A 21,737-nucleotide genomic window follows, 5' to 3' on the forward strand; every position below is an offset into this window, starting at 1 on the left:
CTGTCCTCCCAGGGACTCTGATAGGGTTAGGCCAGAGCCAAAGCCTAATATTGAAAATGTATATAGAAGGGGAAATAGGGAAGTTGTTAAAAGATTCCAAAAATACCCCTAGTTAGTTAGTTGTTAGTTAGGCTATAAATAAAGAGCTAGTTTTAGAGAAGTTTAGCTTTTAAAGTATTGAGTAGGAGGGGATTTGATTCAGGGAATCAACCTTGTAGTGTGTAATTGATTCAGGGAATCAACTAGGGTTCTTCATTGTATTCTTCTAATCTTGCAATCAATAAAGAGGTATTAGTATCCGGAATTCAATTGATTCCGGATCGATCTTGTTTGAATCTTCTTCTTCTTTTGTGCAATTCTTTTACCGGTGTTATCAGACTCCACCAACACTAAGAGGTTCTCTCACATAATTTTGCCTACCCGTTCCACTTCCGTGCCAGAGGAAATGGGAATCGAGCCCATGATACAATCTTCTTGAATGTCAATTTAGCAAACTAATGTCTTAAGCCACACAATCATACCTCCAAGTTGTTGATCGGAATTTTATGCGCGACTGGTTGCCGGAAGGGCTATCTGATCAGATTGGCACTCATGATAAACACAAGCTCAACAAAGATGGATTTCACTTAAGTGCCAGGATCAATGACAGAGTGACCAAAAGATATACCCACCACTTCAGGTAGAGTATTCTTTGATCACTTTTGGTTACTTTATTAATAAGAAAGAACAGATCATGAATATACATAACTTTCATGGAGGATAAGTATAGCTAAAAGGAAGTACACTTTTTCTATGACAATGGAATAACAAAATGGGTTACCACGTGTGGAATTTGGTGGCAACCCATATAATAATTATTAAAAAATTTACTCTTATGTACATCAAAAATTAATAAAGACGGATAAACCAAAAAGAATGAGAATGTCTATGTGGAAACAATACGATACTTATCCTGCACATTTTCCCTCCAGCTCTGCAATGAATGATTTTCATAGGTAGAATTCAAGAAGGAAAAAGGATATAATCACTAAAACAAAATTTTTATCTTGCTTCGATGTCTTTACTTCCAGCAACAACTTTACGGTGGTGCCGTGAACCAGATCTCCTATCTCTTCCGTGTCTTCCAGGGGCTTTTCTAATGGGTGAAGTTACAACCTTCTCTGGTAAAGACGCTTCAAGCACAGAAAATGAGGGTGGGGGAGGGGGTGGATGAATGTGAGCACGGGGTGGAGCGAGGTGCAGCAATATATCCCTGTGGTATTTCTGTAAGCACAAAAAAATTAGAATAATAGTAAGGTAAATGAGAGAGAAAAGTGACCATGAGACTGCATGGGCAATAAAAACGTACCATCCAGGTAAAAGATACAAGAAGTCAAGAACCATTGAATCAAAGAGGTTTTCAACAACAAAAAACTCAATCAAGGTGGTTGCAGAGAACTTTTCATAATTTTTTGTCCATGCAATTGTGAACTAAAAACACATGCAACATAATAATGATGGAATTGGTCATATCCTTCCTAAGCAACTTTAGAAAATGAAGGTCAAGTACTTAAATAGTGAAATAGATGGATGTTGTTAACCATATGTGGAAATATCAAGAGAAACAAAAGGAGAAAAGCAGTGTAGGGGAAAGAAAGTGATCTCTCTCTACATAAATACACGGTAGATCACCGGTATGGAAAAGATTTACAAATATGGAAACTGCTATGGTTGTTAATTTAGTCTATACTTTCAAAAATGTGTGTTGGTAGTCGGTACCAGTGTGTGTGTATCCTTATTGCATCCCTAACTGTTGAAATGTTCAGAGTTAGCAGTACCTTCTGGAAAAACTATGGAATCAAAAGTTTATTTTTAGTCAGATATACAAATAAGAAAAATTAGTTACCTGAATTACAAAATTGCGCCTTTCACAATCCAGGAACATGTGAAAATGAAAATCTACCCTTGACAAAATTTTGTCCCTGACAGTTGAGAAACTAATCTGGTCTCTTGAAGTAAACCGGTCAACTTCGTTGAACCAAAGACATGTAAAGAGGTTGGTAATAGGAACATGCTCTCTTATTATTACACATCCTTCAGGAACATCTGCAATTTTCCCATGAAGTTTGAGGAACAAAACATTGAAGTAGGTACATGTCATCTCAGAAAATACAGCAAGTTTCACCAACCACTTATAAGAGGAAGCTTTGCCTCTGTATATGGGGTCAATCCCTCCTTCTTGTAAAACTCTATCTGAAAGTCAATAGAGGCATTATCATACTTTGCAGCAGCTTTATTTGCCTCAGCCTCTAAAAAAACATCAAAGCGTCTATAATGCTTCGATATTGCAAAAGTTGCATTGGTCCTCCACAAAAACCTGAATAAGGGTGAAGAGACATAGTTTATTAGTCAATATATGAATTATAGCAAGACAGATGGGAAAAAGCTTGTGCAATATTAGGGAATGCATGAAATATGATGCCTAACGCATTACATTATAGGACATACCCTAGATAATCATAGAAAAAATCCAGTAAAAACTTAAGATTGATTTCCAGAGGAAATAATACATATATCGGGATCTTGTTAACACAGGAACAAATTGTTATACCTTGGATAGCATACACAATATAGACCAACTATACTAAGAACAAACACTACATGTAAAATAATAACAAGTGGTAAAGCAAGAGGTGCATTCATACTGGCAAATTTCAATCTTAAATCTTCTAGTGCCACTGTGGAAAGATCTAGTTTTAAAACATATTATGCATGTCAATCTTAAACAAGTGGGATATCATATCTATCTCATACAGAAGTAGACAGAACAGCCAACCACATGCCAAACTATGTTTCAGAAAAATGATAGGACAGAAATAAGAATGCTTATGCCACTTTCACAAATACAATGAATAGTATATAGTATTGAAGAGAGGTAGTGAGATTTACCTTTCAAGAATTCTATATGGATCCTCAACAAGCTCAAGCTTTCCATCAATCCATATAGAATACCGGGCATTGGGAACCAACCTATGCAATAGAAGTTTTGGAATCTGTAAAAAGGTAGTAAAAGTTACAAGATATATAAAAGCACTAGTTTTTTAACTAGAACACACACACACCGGTGCCTAGGCAATATTGGTTTCCAAGTTCATACAGAAAAGCTAAATTATACTTTGGATGAAAAGAATCATCATAATGCGGAGATGAGGTTCTAGCCAATACTAGGAGGTCTACTAATCTAGTAATCTAAGCATTTCCCCTCCCCTTTGTGTGTATTGGGGATTCGTCAGTATGATAGTTAGTAACTTCTTTAAGTGTTCAAGGTAGATTATAAAAAGGTCATGAAACAACAAGCAGTAATATTAATTTTCCACAGCAATGGTCAGATCATAAAGAAGAGTGTAACTTTAAACAACAAAAAACTTCAGGAACAAAAATGGCAAACAACCCATATGCTAATTTCTATTTCACAGGCATGATGGTGCTTGCAAACTATATAATTCCGACCTTTCCTGTCCGTCTTGCATCTTTGTAAGGAAGATTACGAACAATAATAACTCTCCATAAACCAATCTTCTTGCTGATTCCCAGCTTTCCAGAACTCAGATATTTTTCTGTTACTTCATCTACAAACATAAGGAAGCATACAGTCTTCTTCGAATAATCACTTATATGTTTTGGCTCATTCATCTCATCAAAATTTCCTGCATGAGATATTTAATTTATAATCAAGTGCTAGTTTAAACAACTAAAAAAATGAATAAATCACATAATACAGACCAAATATGGCTGATGCAACAACCACTCCATTGCACTGCTTCATTTCAAGAAGGTCATCTTCGTCTATGTCAAATCCTGTGTTGTGGCCAGGTTGAATTCCTCTTACAAATCTGATTTATGCACACATGCATCATTGAAGATGCAGAATGGATTGATATTAGTAAAATGGTATTTGAGAGACATACTTTATTAGTGGCAAAGACAAATTATACCATAAAGAACATTCCTCAGTGACTATAGAAATACACAAGGGAATGCAACGAAAAGCAAAACGTACCCACAGTGAACACTCATTGACTCTAGTATATTATAAGAGTCATTTCTTTGCTTCAAGGTAGGAAATCCACCAAATTCTGAACCACCAAATTCTCCATCTCTACTTAAATTTTCTTCATGGATAAATGTTAAATTATTAAGAACTGGTGAAGGTGATGGGAACTTTGGCATCCGTTCAATAGCTTCTTCCACAGGGAGATAACATACTGGGCATGCTGAAACACAAACAAGACAGAAATTAAGGAGAAAACCCATATACAATAAACAGTCTAAAATATATACCAGATCCTGTGTGTAAAAACTCGAAGAACTAATACAGGTACTATTGCAAATTCATAAAATCAAACAGCCTATAAGATATCTTAGGAAGAACCTCAATATAGTCAACAAAAACTTACGCCGTGGCCCAGTACGCTTTTTATCAGCTGGTGGGGGAGGGAGTGTGAAGCTGTTACACGGATGCCCTGGAGGAAGATGGTAGCCCAAAAAATAGCTACGGGGAGGTGGAGGAGAAGAAGGTAATGCCAAATTTGTACTCAAACCTATTGCATTAGCTGCCGTAGAGATCAAAGATAGAGAATCGGGTATAGAAACACTGTCATCAACCCTAATGCTCTGCACACCGTTTCCTTCCCGAGAATCTTCACCTGGAAGCAAGCCAAATCACAACCATTATGTTAGATCCTAATTAAAGTATAATAAAATCAAGTGATAGGTGTGAATCACAGCTCAAAACACATGCTAGCAAGCCAAGTTGAGACAAACAGAATAATTAAGAAGGTTGTTTCCAGTTTAATGTGACATGTTTCGCAAAGCTGATTAAAATACGGAAACATGACTATATGAGAACAAAACAGTTTTTAAAAAAACTGGAAGTATCAATTTGTGTATTTTTAAAGAATCATATTTTTCTCATTTCACCCATGCAGAACTAACTATGAAACAAACATTATTAAGCAAAACAAATATCTTCATAAGTTTTTTGAGACTAACTATATGAAAGTGATTTCTTTTACACAAGGAAACAAATAATTTTAAATCAATTTTACACAAACATAAAACAGATTCTATTACAATCAATTATATCTATAATCACTTAAAACAATAATTGATCATAGCAATAATAGATTGTAGACATGATCCATTACTGAAACAATATATTTTTCCCAACTAATCCAAACACACACTAAAATGATGAGACAGGGAGAAATTAAGGGACCTTTGGCCATAAACAAAACCCAGATGAAAACTGCAGCAGATATGAGACAGAGTAAGAGCATTCCAACCCTCTTTCTGCCAGCAAACTTGCAGATCCAAAGGAACAACCTCTCCTTCTCTTTCTCCTTAACCATCTTTGAAGCTTTGCGTGCTGATGCAGCTGCAGCTATTGCTGCAAGTGTAGCTGTCTGAATCTGTAACTGTTGCTTATCCAATGATCCATAACTTGCAGAACGAATTCCCAATGAGCCTCCTCCAACCATTGTTGTTTTTCTTATATCTCATTCTCATCAAAATCCTCTATGCAATTCTCATTCCTGAACCACCTTCAATTTCTCTTCTTATCTTTGATTTAACAAATACCCACTTCAGCAATTGGAATTCACATACCTTTAGCAATGCCACTCTCACTTCCAACTCAACAATGGAACAGAAAAATGTTTTTTTTACCCCAAAATCAAATGAAAAAAAAGGAGTTTCAGAAAGAGATGAGTTATGTCCAAATCAACTGAAATACGGTTACATTACACTGAAACAGAAACTGGGCCCTGAGAAAAAATCTCCCTTTATTCCAAAATGGGGATCAATCTCGGTTTTTTTATTGGCTCTTTAGGGTTTTCTGAAATCTGAGACTTGGTGGAAGAGATCCGATATCACAAATTTGATGTGATTAATTTTTTTTAATTAGTGTTATTTGATTTTTCGCTGATTTGCAAGTAATGATGATGAACTGAGAGGAAAATATTCGGTTGGGAATTTATATGAATTATTAGAAACATGAAAATTGTAACAGGGTGATGTGCACGTGACACAATGTTAGCCCTTTACAAACGAACCAGTGCTTATTCTACTACCTCTCAAGGTATCATCTCTTTCGATTTTGGAGTGTATGGTTTATCCTCCTAATAATATTGCATCCAAAAATTAAATATCTTACTTTTTTTATTTTTTTTGAAAATACAGTAGGATATTATACTACTAGATCAAATATAAAACATATACATTAAAAAGTGATTTGTTTGAATCATTAAATATATTTTATTTTCCAATGTGAATTTTGTATACTTTTATTCTTGAACTGCGTCTATTGTCTAGGTTAGCCTTTGTTTTAAAAACAGCTAAAGCTAATATGCTTTTGGAGATGTCCCATACAGTGGGTGAAAGGCAAAAGTGAATTTTAATATTATTTTCATAAATAAGATAGCTTTCCCTTGTTATTTGATTTTACTATTAGGATGCCTTCATGCATCTAGAAATAAAAAATGGAAAGTAAAGAAGAAATAAATACAGTTGTAAAAAATGAACTCATAAACTATAATACCATATTATGCATTTGATAACAATGAGATAGACATAAAGTACAAGACACACCCGATAGATTGATAGAAGAGGCAAATGTACTAACAAATCACCTTTTAATTTAGCTATTATAGATTGAATTGAGTTGAAAAGGGTAAAGTAAGGTGGGAATTAAATTGTTGAAAGTTTCAATCTAATTTTGTTATTAAAAATACCTAAATCCTCCACTTTATTAAGATAGAGACTACAACTTTAACCGGTTGATTAATTTTATATATAAAAATAAAATATAATCATTTTAAATTTTGTTATCTTAGTTACCCTTAATATGATCTAGCCAACTAGAAAAGTTGGTCAATAAATTGAATAAGTGGATGAATCCAACCTATACTCAATTTGATAACAAGTTGAATTAGGCTGGATAACAAGTTGAATTAGGCTGGATAATCTAAGTTAGAATAAGAAATAAGACTCATATCATTTATCTCTTATATTAATTATGTGTATATTTAGATATAATTTTTTTAACGGAGATATCCAAAATGATAGAAGATAGAGGATACAAATCTGATTAGATTTAAGGTGAAACTAAAAATCGATAATCTGATTTATCTTGTTTTCACTCTTATATTTAATCCAATCTAACTTTGTATTAGTCTTAGGTTAATTGGGCTGCAAAGGAATTAATTACAATAAGTACTAGAGGAAAAATCCCAAAATAAACCCTAACATCGAGATTTTCAAATTGATTTCATGCAAGGAGAATACAATAGGTATGATTTAGTTATGATCTATATGGGTGCAAGAAGAACAAGATTTAAACTTGCCTATCATAATTTGCATTTCATAATTTAACCAATTAAAGTTCAAGACACAACTCTATAATTTCTAATTTCTAATAGTTATACTTTCACTGTTCAACACACAATTCTGTTATCTCAATTTGTAATATAAAGGGAATAATATCCTCTCTATTAGTTGGAGATGAAAGTTCTCTCTTTTCTTTTAGTGGGGAGGATAAAAATGTAATTTCACCATGACACAAATTTTATTATATTTTACCTTTTGCTTTTTAAGAATATTTGTCTCTCTATTATTGGAGTGAAATCTCTTACTTATTATGAAGTCAAAATTTAATTTTAAATTGGTATGTGGATAAGGAGCAAAAAAAATATATAAAATATTTAACTTGCATGTCATAATTTAACTTAATTAGAGTCCAAGGACACATTTCTATAATTTCTAATAGTTATCTCTTGACTGTTCAACACTCAATTCTGTTATCTCAATGTGTAATACGAAGATTCAAAATATAATTTTAAATAAATCAAAATTTTAGACTAGAACTCATCGAAAAACAATATCATGTGATGATAACAACCTATTTGGCAATCCTACAAGAATATCGTACCAATTTTATAATACGATTAAAACAATGATTTTGACAACCTATGCAATCATTTATAGTCACTCGGAATGAAATCAAAATGCAATAAACAAGGAAAGCTCATGGTAATATAAAAATGTTTGCTTTCAAGTCTCAACTTCCATGATCCTTCGAGATCATACCAATTAATAAAAACATCAATACGTTCCCACCTCAAGTCCACACGATTTGAAAGCTTAATAGTAAGATTAAATAATGATTTTATTACTAGGAAGGAAATCAAACATGCCAAAAACAAGGAAAGCAATGTTGTCTAAGGGATGAAGGACAAAGAAGAAAGAAAGGAAGATATACCCCTTATTTAAGAGTGTAAAATTAGATAGGATGATGCTAAAATAATAATAATATACGAATATTTTTATTATAACAAAATTATAACTATAACATTTTATTAACATCTTTGTCATTAGAAAAACCATAATTTGGATGGATTATGAAAATTGGAATGTAAAGAGTTTAGAAAACTCTAGAAAATCTCCAAATTCTTTATCCAAACGATTATTTCCAAAATCATTCCTTCTATTCATTTTCAAAACAACACTACCAAACAAAATCTCTTTATCTAAAGAGATTTGCTTTCACATTTTTAACTAGAGTCCCAACCCTTGATTCCTCCTGTCTCACGTCCATTCAATTTTGTCTATTTTAATATCCTAATTTTTATCATTGAATTAAAATACTTATCAAGATATGATTAATTAAAGTGTTACATATTTATTTCTCTTAAACTAAGAAAAAAATTATATCTCATTGGAGAAGCTAACTTTATTATAGAAAAATAGATGTGACTAGAGAAAAAATTATAATACGTGCACTTTAATTCCACTATTTAAACAAATATAGGGAGTTTTTGTACAATAAAAAATGAAAAAGTTATTCTAATCTATGGATTATTAAAAAAACACATTTCTATATCATTGATGTCAAAATAAAAAGCCCGAAAATGTAACATTAAAAATGAGTTTTAAGTTATAAAATCAATGGAGAAACAACTTAATTATACGACCAACTGAAAAGAACAATTTCTATAAGACATACTTAAAAATGGAAAATAACTTAGAGAACATGTATAATAGTTTTACTTTTTCCAACAACAAGGTTAATACCATAAAATTGTACAATCCAGACATGCCACTATCTAAAAACTAATTTAGATAAGAGTACTGTCAAATCCATATGACATACATTAAGCAAAGGAAAAAAGAGAATTGCACTCTCATCCAAGATGTTGGCGTGAAGATTATAACATCAAGTTGATTTTAATAATTGTTACAACCGACAAGAATTACATTTTTTATTTAATAACATTGCAATATATGATATCGTGTACTGATAATACAATGATGATCTTTTGACCTCATTGGTATCTCCATTTATATCACAAGTCAATCAAAATGTCTTTCTTTATTAGGAAAATAAAAACATAATTTTTTTATATATTATTTGGTATTACTCCATCAAAATGTGTCACTGTTTGTGATTAGTCAAAAAATTAATTAAGTATTAAAATTTTAATTAGATATATTTTTTCAACAAATCACATGTAATGATATATGAGTAGCACAATTTGTGGGACATGAAATAAGCTCCATTTTAGGTAAGAGGAACACCATCCCATAATACACACCCAACGCGTTCAGGAACAAAGTACATATATAATTATGCGACAAGTAAGCCCCACATCTGCCCTAAGATAAGCGTAAACAGTACTCCATTAGCTTGCAAACGTTACTACTCTTATCTCATCCGATCCATCACCGCTGTTCACAAAACTTATAGATTAGATCAGGATTGTTTCTTTGGGCCAGTAGGGTTACTTGGGAAAATAAAAATTTATTGTTCCAAATTATATCACATATATTATCTCATACTAATAATATTGAAATAAAAATAATAATAATAATAGAATATTAATTTTTTTAATTGATACGTAATATTTTCATTAACAGTGTATCAAACATGATTTAGGAGAACTAGTCTTCAAGTAGTTCATGATGTATATTGACCCAAAATATAAATAAATTAATGTCGATCTTGATGAACCAATAAAAACCTTCCACCTTTGTTAATTGCTAGAACTTATCCTCACATGTTCGCGGCGATTTGAGATTGTTCCACATGTTTGCATATAAAAACCCATTCATTCATTACATTAGAATACATGATATCAACACCAACACAATTTGTTCCTTGTGAGATAACAAATACCACGTTAACACGACGTAACATATTCATGGGTGCAACCTCTATGGTCCGAGGAGGAAGAGTCACAAGATTTCTTCCTGGTTTTAGAAGGGAATTGGGTTGTGATCGGAAACATCATGACACGAGTTTTGGCGATATAGAGTTTGAATTCCTTGATGATATTAGTGAGATGTCATCATTAGCTAATAGTTCAAGTAGTGGTGAGTACCACCCAAATGAAATTATGGAGTTAGATAATGATGATGATGGTGAGAGGGTTGATTTTAATGATGTTAGCATTGGAGACAATAGAAGCTTTTGGGATAATCAGAACCAGCTTTTGCAGGTAATTAATAAGCACCCTCTTGATTAATTGACCATGTTATAAGATTTTTTTCTCTTCATTCATGGTTTTAAATTGCAATTCCAATTGTTATTACAATCATATATCATAATATAGTGGTGTTTTGCCTATTGATAGCATAGTTTTTGCTATATTTTGCATCAATTGTACAACATACTTCAAATTGTGGACTGCAATACATGATGTAACCGCAATATAATGATTTTGTTGTAATTATGGTGTGATACAAAATTACAATGATGTAATTTTATTAAATTGCAACACAATTACAACAATTTCATAAAAACTATAATCACAATTATAATCATAATTTAAAATACTGATTGAGGATCGCATCTCAAATTTAGATCTATAAAATGAATATGTTTAGGGTCTTTGTTTTCTTCCTTGTTTGATTTTATCAGTTTTCTCTCTTTTGTCCCTAAAGCTTAGTTGGCTTTTCAACATTTTAGATGTTTTTATTTTGACCAAATATAATTGGTTTATATTTAGTGCAGGCCAGTCTATGCAGAACTAGTTCCTTGGAATCAAGGATAAGGAATGCAAGCAAAGAAGCTATTGAGGAGATAAAAAGCACAGAAACATTGTGTAGTTGCAGTAGACAAATGGCTGCTACTATCACATCCTGCAGAAACTGCTTCATGAGAGAAGTCTCAAGGAGGCTTCAGAATGCTGGTTTTGATAGTGCCATTTGCAAAACTAAATGGAGGACTTCACTAAATATTCCATCAGGTAAATACCAAATCACTAAAAATAACAAATCATTTTAATTTCAATTCAAGACAATACATTTCAACAACTCCTTTTTCTTCTTTTCTTTTACTGATATTTGTAACACTTTTTCTATTACTTATGTATTTATTTTTAAAATGAAGTGAAAAGTGACTCTAGATGGATCTGTAAGATAAGAAATAATGTAACTTAGCTATAATAAACCAATATTAACCCTAACAATTACAGACATGATCACTTGATATAAGGGTGTTTCATTTTTTTTTTTTTTTTGTCCAAAACCAATAATATATTATATATTGTTTCATGAATAAAAGAAAAATTTTAAAAACAAAAATTAATATTCTTATTGACTTGAGATCGAGAGTAAGACATTGTTAGGAATACTATCCAACAATTACACATTGATTAAGATGGACTAAGATCACTTGTCTATATTTGATGTCCCTAATCTTAATTATCAAGCTCAATAATATAGTATCACATCATTTAAAAAATTTAGCTCCCCATGTAGTGAAAATTATTTATTCTCTTGTGACATTGCATTCACTTTGCTCAAACATATTATTACATGTAACTTTATATTATTGGTTGGGACAAGTTGGTTAACCAAATTAAAACATCTTGAGATAAGATTGGTTTTTGTCCCTTTCCGGTCTATTAATCAAATGCATTAGGCGTTAGGTGCAAGTTGAAAAGTGTAAAAGGAATATTTTCTCTCTCTTAAACTTTGCTTTAGAAAATTAAAATATAATCAAGTGTAGTGTAATCTGAATTTTCAAGATCAACATGTTCTCTTTATTACAATTTTAAGTGTTTGGTGTAATTGTTAAATTTATTCTTACACCATACTATGTGATAAATTCATATTTATGGATAAACATATATAATATTATGATATGCGATCATAGAAATTATCAAAACTATAAAGTTGTGCCATCAAGTAAGGTAATGAACCCAAACACTTAAATTTGATAACAATAGCTAACTATTTATTATCATAACTATGCAGGGGAGCACACTTTTCTGGATGTAATAGATACCACAAGCTCAAAGAAAGGAAATGTAATTAGAGTGATCATAGAACTAAACTTCCGAGCAGAGTTTGAGATGGCAAAGGCAAGTGAAGACTATAACCGCCTTGTCCGGCGGCTGCCGGAGGTGTTTGTAGGAAAAGTAGAGAGATTAAGCAACCTGATCAAGATCTTGTGCATGGCAGCAAAAAGGTACATGAAGGAAAACAAAATGCACATGGGTCCATGGAGGAAATATAGGTATATGCAAGCTAAGTGGTTAGGTCCATGTGAAAGGACCACTTCAACAACAACTTCTCTTTCTATGGGATTTTCTGAGAAGATTCCAAAGCCAAAGCCACAGTCATCAATGTTAACAGTAGATCTACTAGACAAGCTTCCTAATATGCATTATAATGGTGTTGAAGTTGTGCAATATGTAAACTAAAAATGCAGAAAGCTATTTAGTTTTTAATTTCTTCTTAGTTTTACCCCTTTTCCCTGGTGAAAACGGTGCAATTCAAATATATAGCTACGTAAAATTAATTTGTAAAAATACGTGGCCATGCATGCACTTCAAAGCTGCTCCAACATTTGGTAGGTAATTAGTATGCTTAGGATGTAATTTGTTTTGTATGTAATAGGTTAGCATACTTTTGTGCTCCTAATATTATATTTTTCTTGTAAAAAAATGTTAAAGTTAGGATTGTTAAGTTCATGTTAAAACCTATTTATAATAAAATTAGTGATCTAACATATATTTAAACTATAATCCTGAGAATCCTGAGAGAATGAGTCAGGTTACTTACTTCACAATGATATTTTTCTAACTTTCTTTTTCCGGTGGAACAAGTGAATAATATATTAAGCCTATACGGAATGATAGTGTCCTCTTCTTTTTGAACTGGATAAAAACAAGCGTTTTTGCTTTTTATGCAAGTAGTTTTACTTAAAGGATTTAATATATGTACATTAATGGTTAATAAATAGTATAAGTGTTTCTATATTAATAATGAACACTGTATTAATAGTGTAAAAATAAAACTTTACATTGAAAAGCTTGCGTGTAGATTTCAAACTCTTAATTAAAAGGTATAATCTTGTGATTATGGTTACTAAAAAAAGTTATCAATTATCACCAGCCTACAAACTTTCATAATATAATATCATTTTGTATAGAAAATATAAAATATGTATCACCTTAATATCAGGCTCCACCAAATAGACTGTGAAAACAAAAATATAAAATGAGAAGCTTACCATACTCCAACTACATATTTTTAATGCACAGTAAATCACTAACATATTGATAAAACTTAAATTGCCATAAATTGACCAATTAGTTTAACTCATATACCACTTTATTGAAAATAATCTCAACCAATTCAAACGTTAACTATCCTTTGGTGATCAAAGCAAAATACTTTTTCATTGACCAAAAACTGAAGAAAATTAGTAAAACCAGATACGAAGAAAATTAGTAAACCAGCCACAGAATCTGCAGCCATTAACGCAGTAGTTATTTCTTTCTCCCTGGATCATGCTCCATCTCTTAGGCCTGTGACAATTGATACCTTGCTTGCTGTTTCCTGGGTTTCAAAACTGAACAAGGTAATGGACTGAGTAAGAATCGGTGAAAAATTCATTCTTCTATATGGTTAAGTTATGTTGTTTGCCCAATGCATTATTTGTTGTGTAACCTTGAAAGGATTGTGACCTTATGGTTAAGGGACATAAATCACCTGTCCCAATTCCTGTCTCGTTTTCCTGTACTAGACCAATGAAAAAGTGACATTTCATTAAAAAGAAAAATTCTAAAAATATAAAATAACATATTTACATTACTTGGAGAAATCTCATTGACTAGGGATATAGGGACATACTTATTTTGGGACAGCTTATCCCCATTCGTGGTTAAGTTGATGAGTTTAAAATTTGTGTAAAGTAGGTTTTTTACATTGTCAATATATCATCTACCGTTAATTTATATTACTTTTATTAAATTAATAGTGAATGATTTCCTGCCAGTATAAAAAACAGTTATACTGTCGTATATACATATTAAATCATAAGTTGATAGCTTAGATGGAAGATTTTCATCATTTTAAATTTTGATTAAATATTGTGGTTTTGATCATCTATATAATTATATCTTAATTGTAATTATAATTGTATGTCACATTTAACTGTGGAGTTGGGATATTCTCCGACTTCAAAGGTCTAATATTGTATAAATATGCTAATACATGATATAAATAAATTTCCAATGGTCCATAATGTAAATTATTTTGACAATAATGAATCCTCTAGTAATGGAAAAGATCAGATCTCAACTCATAATTATGATATCACAGTAGAACGACAATGACACTATTATAAAGATATTTTAGATAAATACAATAAGATATTTTAGAACATTAATATAGTCTCGGATTTACTTCATTAATTTTATGATGTGAAAAACCCTCCCCACAATATGTAGCATAAGGCCCTACTTAGATTGGGCCTATGTAATAAACTCGGATCAAATGCACCAAGTTTCTCTTGTTTCACTTCTTTTCGGCCATTGGGCCAGAGCTCTGGTATTGTAATAATTCTTCTAACTTATGGTGTTTGTTTGTTTGTGTTTTTTCATATCATTCTTTTCCCTCTAACAAAACTAAAGGTACAAGTTGTATGCATTTGTTGTACCTTAACTATGTATGGATCCTGGTCCTTAAAGTTCAAGGCACTGTCATTGAGAAAAAGCGGAATTCGTATCTTGCCAAAAGTATAAAATCACTATCTAGCGTGGCTTATCCAAGTTTTATTGATTTTATAAAGTATTTGAGAAAAAGATGTATACTCTGATTTATATACTGTCATTGAGTTATCCACCATTGATGTTTAATTATTGTTGATTTTTCAAAAAAAGTAAATCAGATGAATAGTGGATAATAGTATGCATGTGTATAAATCTTTACACTGTCAGTGTACAGATTTTACACTTAAAGTTGAATATAATTTTTTGATTTATTATTAATTAACTGTTTTATAAATAAAATTTAAAAATAAAAAACACGTTATATTATATGGATAACATTATTTGATAGGCTGAAATTATTTCACAAGTTAAAGCTATTACCAAAGAAAAATTATCATCCTCCAACCATAAAAATTAAATCTCACCAGTACCTTATTCTCCCCGGTAGTGACACTTGATTCCTCCACTCGATTACGTTTTCAATATTTTTTTAATTTACTTCTTTTAAAGATAAATGAAAACAAAACTAAAAATCTATTTGACACCGTTTCTTTTGACTTTTATTCTTTGGTTTCCCACCACAAGCCAAAGTCTCCTTCACAATAAATGATGTAAGATAATGAAATAATTTGACAACTAGTTTATATTTGATGTTGATTTAGTCTTTTTAACAAGAAATCAAGGATGATTACAACCTTTGAAAATTAGCTTTCCTAGACTACTATTAAGAGTCATCATTAATTTTTCCATATTTTTTAGTTTAATTTTATAATAATGATAATCTCTATTCCAATACAAACTTTTTAAGTCATTTAATTTTTTAAATCACTTGTACAATTAATTTAATTACATAATTCTAATTGAATGATCAATTTGACAACTATGTTAACTTTAAACTCTCAACTAATATTACAAACTTTACCAACAATCTTAAACTTTCAATTAATTTTATAAAAGAGAACTAATATATATAAATTATATAATGATTAGTATATATTTAAAGGGACGGGATTTACTTACGAGAAAAACTTGCATGAAGATATATGTATGTGGAGACAACCAATTAAATCTTGCCAACACATTAAAAGTTTAATTTTGACTAAAATTTAACTATAAATGATATTATCAACAATCATAAATGCACTTTAATCTAAACGTGACGTTGAAGTTTTTCTCTTCACTTACTCTATAAGTAAGTTAAAAAAACTTATTTCACATTTCAACCATCGATTTTATAAAAATATAATGATTTATATATAATGACTAATTCAAATAATGTGAATCATTATATTTTTATAAAATAGATAGTTGAAGTATGAAGTAAGTTTTCATGAAATAAGTAGATCTCCGGTCATATCTATTATATATATTTTTAGCAAAGAATATTATTTTATTATAAATTTGATAAAATAACATATATCTCTTATTAAGTAATATATGGTACATAATCTTATTTTAAAACCATATATTTTAACAATATTAAGGACATAATTTAAATAATGTAAAATATAATTGTTGATAAATGTTTGATAACTCATATGGAGCACATGTGTTATCTAAAATGTGTCCTTTTCATTGATTATAAAAATTATTTAAATTAAAAATTTAATAATTAAATAGTTTTGATAAAGTAATTTTTGGAACAACTTGTATATTTATGAAAAAGAAAAAGATAAAACAGTTCCTTAAGTCTATCGTACACGTAACAATGAACACATATGCTCTCAAGTCAATCCTCCTAGCTCCTCCTCGCCCCACCAGAGGGCAAACCTCATCATCACCCTTTCAATTCAGAGACATCGTGACAACATTGGACCATTTCCTCCATATCTTTCAATACATCCTCAATAAGCATATAATACAATATCTATACATTACATGTATAAATATTTATATATAGTTAGTACATTATTAATCATTTATTTATACTATATTCTTTTAAAGAATTAATAATAATAAAATATAAATAATAGATAATCCAATAACAATATATAAAACTCTATTAGCATATGCAAACATAAATGAAAAGAAAAAATAGCAAGTTGTTTATTTTTGAGTCTACAATCTCACTATTTTATAATCAAATAGAAATGTGATTTCTGACCCATTCTAATTATTTATGGAATATAAAATCCTAGGGAGGGCTAGTGGTTCAAATATTAAAAAACAGAATCTTCGTCCTAAAAAAATCATATAATTTATCCCTAAACAAAATCATACAATTGATTATTAATTATTAAGAATAATACCTAATACAGTTTTAGAATTTACAGCAATTTGAAGTTGATCAGTAGTAAATATTCACCACTTTCTTCTACCAACCGATTTGAAATTTCCACCTTGGTGAAATTTCCTTATAGCAATTTCCCAAGATTATGCACTATCACCATTATTCCCTTTTCCAGTGACGTGATTTATTTTGTTTGTATATCTGGGTCGTCTTAATCTACCAATTATCTTAATGGCCTTGTTATTATTTTATAATATAATCATTGTTCATTACTTTAGTCAATGGGTGCATGTAACCATGCCTCTTTCTTCATTGTCAGCAAAAAATGAATACTTTTTATTTCTGGGTTTGTTCATTATAATATTTTATTAGATAGATTAGTTTATTGGGGTGTGTATCTGTGTGGAAGTTCCAGGCTTTTACGGAAATTGACTTTTAAAAAAAAGTATAAGCTGTGTGTAGATGTTAGAGAAGGTCACGTTTTCATGATTGAATATTGATCAGATTTTTCTGTTACTTTTCCAACTATGCATGTTTATTGGCTTTTTTAATTGAGATTTTTGTGTGTGGCTTCCAATTCCAGATGGATTTTAATCTTTCATTATCTAAGGTTGATTCATTCTTTAACTGTTCTGAATGGTTTTGTGGATTTTTATAGAAAAAAATTGATTTTTTCATGAATCAAACCATCCATTGTCCATGGGTCTTCGGAAACCTTGTATACTTTGTTGGCTAAGATTGTTGGGGTACTAGTACCCTTCTGGTTTTGAGTGTTTTTTTTCCAAAAAGTGTGGATAAAGTGATTTATAGGTGCAAGAAAGTTTGAGTCTTTATTGTTGGTATAATATGGATGATGATAGCAGCAATTCTTGGATTAGGAGGGCAAAGTTCTCTCACACAGTATGTCACAGAATGGATTATTCCAGTTTGGGTTCTTTTCCAATCAGGAATTCAGGTCTGAAATCTAGGCCACTAGAAGATTCAGGTGTGAAATCTAGGCTACCGGAAGATTCGGGTTTGAAATCTAGGAAACTAGAAGTTTCAGGTCTGAAATCTACACCACTAGAATTAACTCCTCATAATCTAAAGCCTGTTGCTAAGGTTTCACAAGTTCAGAAAAATCTCATAACAAATAAGCAGAGATCCTTATCCCCTTTGCCCGAAACATTTGTTTCTCAAACCTTTAAGGAAGCCAGACATGAACAGAAGAGGTTCTCAACACCAGGTCCACAGAGGAAAAACCAGGATAATAAGATTATGTTTATGGGCAAGTTACTGAACAAGGATCCTCGGGAAATTAAGGTATCGAATCCAAAATCGCCTATTAAGCACTTTGCTTCAATGAAATCAGGTGACAAGTCAAAGCACCACAAGGAATCAGGATGGGCAAAGTATTTTGATCATGGTGGAGGAAGGGTTACTGCTGTTGAAACAGCTGAAGAATGGACTGTTGACCTCTCTAAGCTGTTTCTGGGTCTTAGGTTTGCTTATGGGGCTCATAGTCGGCTTTACCATGGTATGTATAACGAGGAACCTGTTGCTGTCAAAATTATCAGAGTACCAGATGAAGATGAAAACGGAGCATTGGCTTCTCGGTTAGAGAAACAGTTCATTAGAGAAGTCACACTTTTATCTCGCCTTCGCCATCCAAATGTTATCAGGGTAATTGAATCCTTTCTCTTCATTTGTATGTGCTGCAATTACACTTTGTTTTTCAATTATTTTTATTGAATACAAGGTTAGCATATCCATTACTTTGTTCTAAACTTCTAATTACTGGACTTGAACATTCAGTCCTGTTTAAATATTCACCCGTAAAAATTAGAATAGAATACTATTTTTGTCCTTTCTTGTACATTTAGGTTTGATTGAAAGAATTTAGTATAATGACAAGGCTGGTACTTCGTCCTTTCTCATGTTGATTTGTTCTGGTTACACAGTTCGTGGCAGCTTGCAGAAAGCCTCCGGTTTATTGTGTTATCACAGAATATTTATCAGAAGGTTCTTTGAGGGCATACTTGCATAAGTTGGAGAGAAAAACTGTTTCTCTACAAAAGCTAATTGCTTTTGCGATGGATATTGCTCGCGGAATGGAATACATACACTCTCAAGGTATCATTCATCGCGACCTTAAACCAGAGAATGTCCTTATTAATGAAGGCTTTCACCTTAGTATAGCTGATTTTGGCATTGCTTGTGAGGAAGCATACTGCGACTCACTAGCGGACGACCCTGGTACCTACCGCTGGATGGCACCTGAGATGATCAAACGTAAATCCTATGGGAGAAAGGTCGATGTATACAGTTTTGGTCTTATCTTATGGGAAATGTTGACCGGAACAATACCATACGAGGATATGACTCCCATCCAAGCTGCCTTTTCCGTAGTAAACAAGGTATGCTCCTTTGTAATCTAAATCATATGGATTTATCATGTGAATATCATGACCTTTTCATATTTACTACCTCGTTCTTCATTGCTTCCTCAACTCTCTTGGTCTTCATGATTTGTTTTTTGTGCATTATCAAATAATAGGAAAAAGTGCACAGCCCCTTTTCCCACCCAATCACCACTCTTCTATGGGTTTAGGACCTCTTTGAATGGCTAGCATAAGTGTATTGATAGCTAGACTTGTGTTCAGTAAATGATCAATTAGCTTGTGATCAGACAATGCATGATCCATTAACTAATATGTTTTGTAATATCTGAATGCATTTTATGAAAGTGACCATTATTCTCACACATGGCATTTTTTGCTTTGTTCTCCTCCTGAGAATGCTTTCAACCTTCAATTTTTATGTTGTAATTGAGAGGTCATTTATTCTTTTTGCAAAGCTTTCTCCAATTCTCTTACTTACATCATGATTATATCTACCTTTTCATGTATTTTTTTGGATATGCTTCCCCGTGTTTTTCTTTCAACATGTTGAGTTCTAATCGGCAAGGGAGACATCTCTCCTAGCTGTTTGTTTTTTGAAGGAATACATCATAATGCCACTGTGCGATGCAAGAAAGTTTATATAGCCCATGAACACGGTGCAATGAATGTACAATATATTGTATAGCCTTGCTCAGGAACAATGGTAGAGCAATGGAAATTATATTCATCCACACTTGGCATGTCTGGCTAACTGGTTAAAAAAGAAAATAAATTGCTGTATAGATTTACAAGATGGTTCATTAAATTAATGAGTTAATTTATATGAAATTGCCGTATAGATTTACAAGATGGTTCATTAAATTAATGAGTTAGTTTATATGAAATTATTGCATGTCTCAACTGATTTTCTATCTAGCTAACTGAATTTCAAGAAAACTGAAGTTTTTCAAACATTGTGTTTTCGTTATTTCTTATCTTTGTGCAATTCTAATACTTCGGTCATGTGTTATTGTATATTTTCAGAATTCAAGACCTATTATTCCTTCAAACTGCCCACCCGCTATGCGAGCTTTAATTGAACAGTGTTGGTCCCTGCATTCTGATAAAAGGCCAGAGTTCTGGGAGATTGTTAAGGTATTAGAGCAATTTGAATCTGCACTCGCTCATGATGGAACCCTGACTCTAGTGCAAAGTTTGTTATGCCAAGATCATAAAAAGGGTATTCTTCATTGGATGCAAAGGCTTAGTCCTTCAAATCAACATAGTGGTCCTGTTCCAAAACCAAAATTCTCTTGAATCTTCGAAGTGCCCTGACTTGTGTAGTACACAGGTCCGTTGTAATTAATCAAAAGTGCAAGGTTTGAAAGGTTTTTTTTAGTTTATCTGGTTGTAGTCCATTTATAATATTTGTGTTGAAGTAATTGTTTGATTTGTAGGCATGTACATTGAGTTGAAAGCATCTTTTATCGCGCTACTGTTGATAAATCAATTACAATTAAGCTATGGCACCTTGTCAGAAATAGTTTTTCTTTGGGCCACAGTATCTTGTGTTTTATGTTTTATGTAAGGTACTTGTATCTGTGGCTTCTCTAGTCAAAGTTTTGATTCTACATTTTCTTTTGTCATGTTTAACCATATATTTATTGATGCAATGAACTCTTCTTAGCCTGGCTTATAAACAGACTTAGTTCTTTGCTTATTTTGCTTTATTTGTATTGTTTAATCTTCAGAAGCCTGCTATAGAATCAGTCACAATAGAGTTGTGATTTGAGGATGAAATAAAAATGTGTTAACTATACTTAAATAATTAAAAGGATTTATGTAGTTTTGGTTATAAGATAGAAGAATTTATATAACTGATATGGATTTGATTTGATTTTCTTTTTTCTTTCTGATGGGTATATCAATATTCATAACTTAATTCACATGTAGGTTTTTATACTTGCATGTGACATTAATGTGTTTGCTTTTGGTATATGATGACATGTTATTCTCTGTCTTCAGTTACTTGTGGCTTCAGTAACTTCTTGTACAATGTTATTCTATCATTTAAAACAAAGATATCAGAAAAATATTATTTGGTTGGTG

At 31.6% G+C, this 21,737-nt stretch overlaps 3 protein-coding genes across 5 annotated transcripts; 2 read left to right on the forward strand and 1 right to left on the reverse strand.

Annotated features, from left to right (window-relative positions):
- On the reverse strand, positions 805-6,034 carry LOC109330519. The gene is made up of 9 exons (XM_019564732.1): positions 5,258-6,034; positions 4,437-4,685; positions 4,040-4,253; positions 3,763-3,872; positions 3,490-3,686; positions 2,929-3,032; positions 2,169-2,356; positions 1,886-2,085; positions 805-1,263 (listed from the first exon to the last, which is right to left on the reverse strand). The coding sequence occupies exons 1-9, from the start codon at positions 5,517-5,519 to the stop codon at positions 1,042-1,044; spliced, it is 1,746 nt and encodes a 581-aa protein (XP_019420277.1). The 5' UTR covers positions 5,520-6,034; the 3' UTR covers positions 805-1,041.
- LOC109330698 lies at positions 10,081-12,780 on the forward strand. The gene is made up of 3 exons (XM_019564966.1): positions 10,081-10,532; positions 11,048-11,282; positions 12,295-12,780. The coding sequence occupies exons 1-3, from the start codon at positions 10,164-10,166 to the stop codon at positions 12,741-12,743; spliced, it is 1,053 nt and encodes a 350-aa protein (XP_019420511.1). The 5' UTR covers positions 10,081-10,163; the 3' UTR covers positions 12,744-12,780.
- On the forward strand, positions 17,372-21,261 carry LOC109331738 (serine/threonine-protein kinase HT1-like). Of its 3 annotated transcripts, none has more exons than XM_019566424.1 (4): positions 17,372-18,266; positions 18,297-18,930; positions 19,209-19,664; positions 20,673-21,261. In XM_019566424.1, the coding sequence occupies exons 1-4, from the start codon at positions 18,115-18,117 to the stop codon at positions 20,943-20,945; spliced, it is 1,515 nt and encodes a 504-aa protein (XP_019421969.1). In that variant the 5' UTR covers positions 17,372-18,114; the 3' UTR covers positions 20,946-21,261. The 3 variants fall into 3 exon arrangements, with proteins under 3 accessions (XP_019421969.1, XP_019421970.1, XP_019421968.1); XM_019566425.1 differs by having other exon boundaries at positions 17,372-18,253; positions 18,314-18,930; XM_019566423.1 differs by having other exon boundaries at positions 17,372-18,930.

Source organism: Lupinus angustifolius, chromosome LG17 (genome assembly GCF_001865875.1).
Source record: "Lupinus angustifolius cultivar Tanjil chromosome LG17, LupAngTanjil_v1.0, whole genome shotgun sequence".
Classification (NCBI taxonomy): domain Eukaryota; kingdom Viridiplantae; phylum Streptophyta; class Magnoliopsida; order Fabales; family Fabaceae; genus Lupinus; species Lupinus angustifolius.